The sequence below is a fragment of the Corapipo altera genome, unplaced genomic scaffold (assembly GCF_003945725.1).
Source record: "Corapipo altera isolate COAL_440 unplaced genomic scaffold, ASM394572v1 79, whole genome shotgun sequence".
In the NCBI taxonomy this organism is placed as follows: Eukaryota; Metazoa; Chordata; class Aves; order Passeriformes; family Pipridae; genus Corapipo; species Corapipo altera.
Window position 1 is genome coordinate 1,387,271 of NW_020884927.1, and position 10,331 is coordinate 1,397,601.

The following is a 10,331-nucleotide window of genomic DNA, read 5'->3' on the forward strand; positions in this document are numbered from 1 at the left end:
CCACCGCACGTGCAGCCGGCGGCACCGGGGGGGGAAAGAGACGCGGGACACAACTTTCCCCTTGACACCGCCGCCTTTCGGTCGGCAGCCCCGTGGCCCCGAGAAAGCCCCACGCCCAGCCCCGCGGGCCCCGCACCGACCTCGCCCCCCGCCGCAGCCCGGCAGCCCCGCTCATGCCGCGGGCGGGCCGGTCCCGCCTCACCTGCTTGTAGCGGGCGTACAGGTAGAGCAGCTGCTCCTTGCTGGCGGCGGGCAGCAGCGCGGGGAGCCGCTCTGCCGCCTGCTCGAAGAGCGCGGGCAGGTCGCGGCCCGGCGGCGGTGCCTCGGAGCCCGAGCTGTGCTCGGCGCCGCTCCCGCCCGCCGCCGACAGCGGGGGCGACGCCATGGCGGCCCGCGCCCGCGCCGGTCCGCCCGCTAAATAGCCCCCCCAGCCCGCCTCGGTACGCGCCGCCGCGCCGACCGCGGGAAACACGCGGCCGCGCACCCAGAGTTCCGCGGGCGGGAGCGGGACGGCGTGTCGGCGAGTGGCGATTTGTCATAAATTACAGGATCGCGGAACCGCTCGGGTTGGAAGAGATCTCTAAGAACATCGAGTCCAACCGTTCCGCCAGCGGCGCAACCGTGTTCACCACTAAACCGTGTCCCCAGGCGTTTTTTGAACGCTTACAGGGGTGCCGACTCCACCGCTGCCCTGGGCAGCCTGTTCCGATGACTGACAACTCCTTCCTTAAAAAAATTAATAATTTCCTAATATCCAATCTAAACCTCCCCCGGCGTAACTTGAGGCCGTTTCCTCTCATCCTGTGGCTTGTTACCTGGGAGAACAGGCTGATACTCAGCTCACTACAACCTCCTGTCAGGGAGTTCCAGGGAGCGAGAAGGTCCCCCCTGAGCCTCCCTCAGCCTTTTCTCCAGGCTGAGCCCCCCCAGCTCCCTCAGCCGCTCCTCATCGGACTTGTGCTCCAGACCCTTCTCCAGCTCCGTTCCCTTCTCTGGATCCACTCCAGCGTCTCCGTGTCCTTCCCGAATTGAGGAGCCCAAAACCGAGCCCAGTAGTGCCCAGCACAGGGGGACAGTCACTGCCCTGGTCCTGCTGGCCACACCACGGCTGGTACAAGCCAAATCCTAAAATCACAGAATGTTAAGGGGTTGGAATGGACCTTAAAGCTCATCTAGTCCCAAAACCCCCTTCCACGGGCAGGGACACCTCCCACCACACCGGGTTGCTCAAGGCTTTATCCAACCTTGCTTTGAACACTGCCGGGGTTAGGGCATCCACAACCTCCCTGGGCAACCTGTGCCAGTGTCTCATTACCTTCACAGTAAAGAACTTTCTAATATCTAAGTTAAATTTCTCCTCTTTCCATTCGCACTCATTTCCCCTTGTCCCATCGCTACAGTTCCTGACGAAGATTCCCTCCCCAGCTTCCCTGTAGCCGCTTCAGACACTGGAAGGTGCTGTGAGGTTTCCACGCAACCTTCCCTTCTCCAGGCTGAACGCCCCCAGCTCTCCCAGCCTGTCTCCATAGGGAAGGTGCTCCAGTCTCCTTATCAACTTCATGGCCCTTCTCTGGACTCTCTCCAGCAGTTCTATGTCCTTTTTATCTTGGGGACACCAGAGCTGGGCGCAGCATTTCTGGTGGGGTCTCACCAGAGCAGAGCATTTCTCCTTCTCCTTCTCCTCCTCTTCCTCTTCCTCCTTCTCTTCCTCCTCCTCCCGGGGCCGCTGGAGGGCACTCACGGGCCGCTCCGGGACGGTCCCGGCGGGAGCGGGGCGGTGGATGCCGGGGGACAGCCGGGATCCTCCCGGGACACGGTGTCGAGGGACAGCCGGGATCCTCCCGGGGCACGATGCCGGGTTCGCGGGGGTGACCCTGCCCTGCCCGGGGGTGACTCTGCCCTGCCCGGGTGTCCCGGCCAATCGCCAGCCCAAATGCCGTTTATATTTATCCCGGAATTTACTCCGGGCGGAAAGTTCGCCCCTCCCGGGCACAGCTGTCAAGTCCATCTCCCTCCCTCCCTCCTCCACCCCTGGCCGCAGCAAATGGGAGTCCCTCGGGGAGCCGTCGGCCACCCTGCAGACCCCCGACCTGCTCGTGCTGAGCTGTGATTCCTGTGTCACCCCAAAACTCTGGGTGGTGGATGAGGATGGAGGTGGATCCCAGACGTGCAGCGTTCCTTCCACGCCGTGTGTCCCAGCCTTGCCTGAGACACTACAGACTCCCTCATGCAATTGTCATACAATGTCCTGAGCTGGAAGGGACCCACAAGGATCATCAAATCCAGCTCCTGGACCTGCACAGGACAGCCCCAAGAATCACACCATGCATCTGAGAGCGCTGTCCAAGCGCTGCTTGAGCTTTGTCAGGCTTTGGGGCTGTGACCACTGCCCTGGGGAGCCTGTTCCAGTGCCCAACCACCCTTTGGGAGAAGAATCTTTTCCACTCATGCAGCCTGTGAGCAATGCACGCACCCATCTTTCCATCCTGGGGCTTGCAGGGCGAGATGCAGGAGCTGTGTTAAAAGAGAGCTTCCATTAGGTACAGGAATAAGACGGTTTTTATCCTCTTAACTCTCTTCACAGCCTCACTGAGTGCTGGAGGTTTTACTTAGGGTGGAAAGAGCCACAACACAGCCAGAACAGCAAGCTGGAGCATCACAGTGATAGGACTCAAGGGAACAGCATGAAGATGTGTTGGGGACATTTAGGTTGGATATTAGGAAAATGTTCTTCACCCAGAAGGTGGTTGGGCACTGGAGCAGGCTCCCCAGGGAAGTGATCATGGCCCCAAGCCTGACAGAGCTCAAGAAACATTTGAACAAAACTCTCAGGCACATGGTGTGATCCCTGGGGCTGTCCTGTGCAGGGCCAGGAGTTGGACTCAATGATCCTTGTGGGTCCCTTCCAAATCAGAATATTCTGTATTTCTGTGATCACTGGAGCACTGGGCATGCAGGGCCACCACCACTCTCCCACTGGGCCACCAAGCCGAGGCACTGGGCCTGTCCCTGGGCTGTGCATACAAGTAGGGAGTTAGGATCCAACCACGGGGGTGTAGCAGCACCACAGCCCTGCACAGGGCCGGAGGGGACCCCTGTATCCCAGGCTGAGTGGGACAGTGAGATGCCAGTATCTGCTCAGCACCAGAGTGGAGATTGGTTTGGCTGTGCTGGAGCCAGGAATGTGCCTGCAAGTACTTGCTCTGCCCATAGCTGCCTGCTGAGGGGACAAAGAGTATCCTGTGAGTGGGTCTGTGCCCTCCACAGCCTCCTTGCCTGTGCAGGGGTGGAATAAAGCCCAAGTTTGCACTGGGGAGGGGGTAATACAACTTGGCTGTGCCACTTGCAAACAAAAAATATCTATCTATCTATCTATCTATCTATCTATCTATCTATCTATCTATGACTGATTAGCACCCAGCCTCATAAACAGACAGCAATATTTAGAGTGAACTCCTCCTCCCGCCGCTCCCCACCACAAGCTGTTCGGGTTCCATCCAGTTGGCTGTGCCACCCTGACCAGCCCCTCTTGCCTTGGGGAAGCACCGCCCAGTCTGAGCCCTCCAGCATTCAGCAGGCAGCTGGGCAGGCTGGCAGGGTGAAATCCCCTTTGAATAGCTTGGGAAAAGTCCTTGCAGCGGATGAACTGGAGCGCACAGCCTCCACACGCTCTCCGGCGCGTCTCCATGGTGAGAGAGGCCTCACTGCCTTGCTGGATCTCTTCTCTAGAGCACTTGCAGCTCCTACCAGCTCTCTCTCACTTTTTCCTTGCCTTTTTTTTTTTTTTTTTAAAGAGCGACAGCACTGAGGGCCTGATCCTTCCTCCCACCCCCTCGCTTTGGCAGGCGTGGGAGCGAGTTTGATGCAAGGCGCCCGCGGGGGTTTCAGGAGCCTGGCATGGAAACACTGAGGATGGGGATGCTGGGCTCAGACACGCTGCACCTGCTCTGTGAGATGATGTTTATGTAGTTGGTCGTCCCCAGCAGCCTGGGAGAGATCAGGATGGCAGCTTGGGGGACACCAGTGCCAATACCCTTCTTCTGCGTGCACCAGCCACACCCTGCAAACTGGGAGAGCCCCAGTTATCCCAGTATGAGCTGGGCCAAATTCAGCTCATTATCCCATCCCTGAGCTGCAGAGCACACGAAACTGGAAGCATTACAGGCACCAAGCATTAAAGAAAATAATGCAGGGCCCTTGCATGGGCTTCGTGTGCAAGTCAGCTCTGGGTCCCACGCTGGGATTGCAGAGACACAATAACAGGCTGTGACCAGCAGTGCCAAGCAGGGAAAAAATATCCCTGCATAATTATCATATCCATCCTGCTGGTCAGCCTGGAGACCTGTCATTGTCCCTGTGCAGAGAGCAGAGGCCACTGAGCACATCAAACCTTGGCCAGCCTGAAAGTAACATCTGAAGGGATCTCTGTAAGCTAAGCTGTGATTACCTTTTTTTTTTTCCACAACAAAAGGAGAAAGAGGCAATTAAGAGCTGGTTCTTTTGTAGCCATGTGTTTTACTGTGGGAGACACCTGTCTTTGGAGGAGGAGCCTCCTGAGGGTGAGGGGCACAGGGAGCAGGGGGAGCCCCAGGCACACTCCCTCTGTGGCACAGCACAGCCACACCTCGACCCAGCGCTTGTCACCTCTGCTGCGGGCAGAGCTGCTCCTCTGGTTAATAAATATCCCCTTCTGCCTCTTGAGTTCCTCCAGGCTACTCATTGCATATGTCCTCTTCCTGCTGCTCTCGTTTTCTTTGTCTCACTCATCACTTCTTGGGAGATTTGCCCCTTGCACCCACGTCCCAGGGGGAGAACCCTCCTTCTCATCGTGCCTCCCACCATCCTCGTGCCGAGGCATGGGAGAGACTGAGAGGGACTCACTCCTGACTGAGCCTTTGCCTTTGCCAAACATCCCCGTGGAGCTTTTCCCCTTGCCCCAGGATCACAGAGCCCTCACTGTGAACACCCAAGCTGTGCTGCCAGTTTCTGGCTGGCAGCACTTTGGGGCAACGCTTCAGGCTCCGTGTTTAATCCTGCCTTCTCTTCTGTGCTGCTACCACCTCTTGTATCTCCTCTGAGTGCTGCACCCAGGAGGTCCTTTCCCTGTTCTCATGGCTCCCCAAATCCCACATCCCCCATGCAGAAAGCAGACCCTAGAGCACAGACCCTCCCTGCACTGAGCAGAGCCATCCTCCTTCCCTGCCTAGAGCATAGGAGGAGGGCTGGCACGGGGCTCAGGCTCGTCAGGCACGGACAGGGTGGTGTTTGCCTGTCTTGAGCTGTGATTACCATCTGGAATATGGATTTTTTACATGTATTGCTACATGTGTCACAGCACTTGGCTCTCCTTCACCTCAGCAGTGGGAGAGAGAGAAGGGGAGAAGAGGATACGACCACCGACTGCTGTCCCTCTCCTCTGCACAGTCACTGCTTTAGCAGAGAGATAAAAGAACCCTGCTTGTTTTTCACCCTATGTGTCCCCTCTTAGCAAGGCACAGCACATGCACATCCTGCTCAGTATTTTTGGGAATCAATAACTACCACAGCAGCCAGGAGCCCACAGCATGGCTGCGAGAGCTGTGCCCCCCTGTCCCTGACAAGGGACGTGATTTCCATGAAATGGAAACGGAGTCACAGGCAACAGGAAACCAAAATTCAATACTGGCCAGGGAAGAAGCTAAACAAAGGACTGAGGTCTCTGCCCTGGCACCAGCATGATCTCCCTCGCATGCATCACCTCCATGGAGTTTGGCTCCACTACACGTTATACCTGCATTTGTTATTGCAGCAGGGCCATTTGTTTGTGTATAATAAAGGGAGTCTGGGAGAAAAATGTGTAATTAGCACATCCATCATATAGGTTTTTTTAGGTATCAATAAAACATCGATTCCCTCCTTCCATAAATTCCCATGCTGTGCTGAATACAAATCAGTATCCGCGATGGGAAAGAAATGCATAACCCCCCCTCAGAAGTGCATAAATCTCCCCTCTCCCAGCATATCATTAAACCTCTTAAATACTAATGGAAAAAACTCCTGTGGCAGGTGCTGAGTGCTGCTCCCCAAGCATGCCCGAAGCCTTGCTGGGCTGACATCAGCAACAGTGTGGTTGCAACACAGAGACCGATCAGCAGTTCAAAGGTTGTAACCAGAGCTATGTAAATAGTGGATCTTTCTGTGGAAAGGGAGATACCAGCACTAAGTCTTTTTGGTTTGGGGTAGCCAAGTGCTGCATGTATTCTGTTTTCTAAATTAAAACGTAAAGGAGAAATGTCAGTTTGGTTAACCTGGGGTGTTTTGCTTGGTGAGTAACAAACACAAAAAGCTTCATTTTTGTTTCATTTTACTCAGCCTCCTGCTCCATCCATCCACTTTCCCCATCTTTTTTTTCTCAGCAGGAAAGTCTGGCTGTTTAGCCTGGAGAAAAAGAGGCTCAGGGGAGACCTTATTGCTCTCTACTACTCCCTGAAAGGAGGTTGTAGTGAGATGGGTGTCAGTCTCTCCTCCCAGGTAATAAGTGACAGGATGAGAGGAAATGGTCTCAGCTTCCACCAGGAGAATTTTAGATTAGCTATCGGGAAAAATTTCTTCATGGAAAGGGTTTTCAAGCCCTGGAACAGGCTGCCCATGGAGGTGGTGCAGTCACTATGCAACAACCGCAGCAGAGTCCTTAGTTTTGAAACAAACTCCATGGTGTTATTCACTGAAAACAGCAAAAGAAAAAGTCACTTCTTACGGGTGGTTTTTTTCGCCTAAGAAAATTATGAAATTTAGCTCAGTTTTTGGATGATTCAGTTCCCCTGAAGCTGTGTACAGAAGACAGAGCTGAGGCATTAAACAGGAAAGCACAGCTGAGGTCAGGCTGGTGCAGGGCTGCCACCTCCACACTCCCCTGCCCCTTGTCAGCTTCCCCTCATCTCACATCCAGTAATGGCTCTGTTTGTCACTGCCCTGTCACTGCAAGACCACAGATGTCTCTCATATTCCTTTTCATCTCCCCCAGGCAAGGTTCTCTGCATGCCTCTGGTACCCTGCTCCCAAATACCCGGGCAGCTCCCTGGCTGCTGCGACTGGTGGAACCCCAGTGCTGACCTGCCTTGCTCACACCAAGCATCTCACAGGCAGGAGATCTAGACCATGGTGTTGGAAAGAAGTGTCTGGCATTGATCCTACTGGGAAGCTGCCCTCACCTGCACCTCGCCTTGGGATTACCTGGGGCCATCAGCAGCATTTCTCCCTGGTGAGTAGCTGGACCTGCTGTCTGGCCCTGCAACCCCTGGTTAAATCCCTGTCCTGCCCGTGGAGATGAACACCAGCTGATGAGCTCTCCTTACTGGGGACCATCCTGCATCCCTACCCAAACCCTCCCTACTGGGGGTTACTCCCGGTCGTACATTCTTCCCTGAAACTCTCCCTGAGCACTGCCTGTGTGTGACAAGGTCCACAGGAGCAGGGATGCAGCTCTGGGAAAGCTGCTTCGGGTGCCGGCTCCGCTCTCCTCCCGGCGGGGAGCGATGGAAGGGAGTGCCTGTAATTGCAGCTGTCAGCAGTAACAATCACTTCGCTGCCGTTATAAATGGCTCCAGCCTGGCTTTTACTTACAGATTTCCCTCACGTGATGCTACAAGGAAAAACCTGCACTACAGAAAAGAAATTGCACCTTCCAGCTCTGTGGATGGAGATTTATGGCTTGTTTTGGCTATAAAATAGAGCGGGCAGGGCTCAGGCTGCAGGTTGGTGTGTCCTGAGGGGTCAGGCTGGGGTGGTTCAGAGGAAGGGGACACCCCTCCACATTGCCCTGGTATCAGAGCCCCTGCCCATTCAGTGGTCCCTGTTAGCAAGAGAAGGGTTTCAGAGTAATTCCTGCCAGCCATATAAAATCACAATGATGTCTGGAGCCAGAGAGGACCTGCAGGGATGGGGTTCTCAGGCTGTGAGGGTGACCCTTGCCAAATCTGCTGGCATTGCTCGGTGACACTAAGAAATACTGTAGGGGTTCCACATATGTGAGATTTGCAGCACTAGGACTAATTTCTACAGTGAAGACAAAGCCAGGCTGTGTCTGGTCCCTGGCTGCTGTCAGAGACCAGAAGCATGTGTGGTTCAAACTCAGTCCTGATTCCTTCTCCAGGCCAAACAAGACTCTCCGTGGAGGAACAGCCTAAACTAATGCTGTCAGAGGAGATGACCAAACAGACTCACTCTGTACAAGGTCTGTCCCCTGCAACCTACTGGGGACATCAGCAGGGCTTGACCACCCTAAAGATGCTCATGATGGAGGGCTCAAGCCAGGTTTGGCAGGAGCAGCTGCCATAAAATCAATTAAAGTTGGAAGAGCCCTCTAAGATCATCGAATCTGGACACTAACCCAGCAGCACTGTATTCACCACTAAACCATATCCCTAAGCAGCATATGGCCATGTTTTTTGAACTCTTTTAGGGACCTTGATTCTACCACTGCCCTAGGCAGCCTGTTCCAGTGCTTAACCACCCTTTCTGTGAAGCAGTTTTTCTTAATATCCAATCTAAACCTCCTCTGGTGCAACTTGAGGCCATTTCCTCCAGTTCTGTCACTTGTTACGTGGGAGAAGAGATCTACCCTCAAGTGATTATAATCTCCTAATGTGGTCTTTGCAAATAGGAAGACCTGTGGCCTTTTGTGTACTTTGATAAGGTTCAGAGGTTGTTAAAAAACCCACAAATCTATGACAGGATTTCCAAAAACTTGTAGGAAGTCCAGCCAGCTTTAAAGGCCTCTGCCATAGCTGTTATCACACGCCTCAACCTCGCTAGCACTCAGCTTTTTGTTGCTATTACAGACACACTGGGTAAGAGGCAGAGATTTAGTGAAGAGAATTGCAGTGACGTGTCCTCCAGTGCGTGGTTACATGTGGTGTCACACGTGGGGATGGGCTGCTCTTCCCAGCAGGACCATTTGCCAAACATAAAGCATCTTTGCACAGCACCAAGGCAGAACCCCAGCCATGGTCCATCTGCACCGTGGGGATGGCACAGAAAAGGGGATTCCCCCAGCCTTTGTTGTGCTTGTGGCAGCTGGGTGCCTGCAGCAGAGATGCACCAAGACGTGCTGATGTCCAGTGTTTCTGACACAACCTGGTATGGCTCTGCTGTGGCTCCACTGTGACAGTGGCATTGGCTGTGTGAACTGGCAGCAGCAGCTCCATGGATGCTGTTTCTTGTCCCAGGTCACCTCCCTTCCTGCTGTTTGATGGGTGATGAACCCCTTCCTTTGCCCCACTCGTGTGATATATCCCCCTGTGAAGGGGCCAGCAGCCGGGGTGGTGTGTTTAACAAGGCAAGTGAGGTTGGGGTAAACAGGACGGGAACGGTCCCAAGGCCACCTGGCACTTTACCAGCCCCTGTCCCCAGGAAAACATCCTGAAGGGATAATGGTCCATCCTGCCCCAGGGCACGGTGGGGCAATGCTATGGGTGGTGAGGTGCTTTGGGGACAGACTCCCTTCAGCTTCGAGGGGGACAGAGCAGGAGAGCAGCCCTGGGACTGGATCAGGGAGGTTGGAGTCACCTCCCTGGCTCTCGTGGAAGCAGCCTAGGCAGCCCCAAGGCTCAGAGGAAGCAGCTCTTTTTTCTCCTCTAATTTTAGACCTTTTCAGGGTGTTCAGTTTTCTTAACCACTGGTCAGCTGCTGTCTCCTCGCACAAAGCGAGCGTGCATAAATTAAACCAGACACATATATATGGGTTGGAAACCGTCCAGGAGCAATCACTTACATGCCAGCGAAGGGTGTGAAACCCCCCATCTGCTCCCCGTTCAAGGCAGCACAGCAAGTCCCCGGCCCAGCCACCACTGGCACAACTCCCTGAGGCTCATCCCTCTGTGGTCCTGGGGGACGCTGCACCCCTGAAGCCATTTGGCAGGGACCTCTTGCCTTGAACCATCTGGGCAGATGGGTTATTTTGTATTCCCTGGCTGGGTTTCCAGGCAGGACAAGGCTGAGATCTCAAGCAAACAGAGGGGACACGTGTGAGCCGTGAGGAGCTGCTGCCTGCTTGTGGCCGTGCATACGTCGATCGTGAGTCATCCCGGGAAAGGTCACCCCTGCACGGGGGCAGCCCTGCTCCCACCACGGAGCAGGCTCCCGGCAAAGGGGAAGTGCTTTCTGCTCCGAGTTTCTGCATCCCTAAGTGTGTCAGTAGCAATCAAACCTCTACACATGGGCTTTCAGTCATGGCTGCGTTGTTGCCTGACATTGGGATTTTTAACATCAGGCATGTGGACGCTGGAGGAGCAATGAATGGGGAAAATCCTGCCCTGGGGAATGCAGGGGAGATGTGTAAGACTGGGAGGGCA

The 10,331-nt window shown here is 54.7% G+C and overlaps 1 protein-coding gene across 1 annotated transcript in view; it reads right to left on the minus strand.

Moving 5' to 3' along the window:
* Positions 1–385, minus strand: part of ACBD6 (acyl-CoA binding domain containing 6) — an 83,222-nt gene extending 82,837 nt beyond the window's left edge. The window contains exon 1 of the mRNA XM_027658563.1: positions 203–385. Within this exon, the coding sequence (XP_027514364.1) occupies positions 203–385 (183 nt within the window). The remainder of the gene's footprint in view (positions 1–202) is intronic.
* Positions 386–10,331: the final 9,946 nt, after the last annotated feature.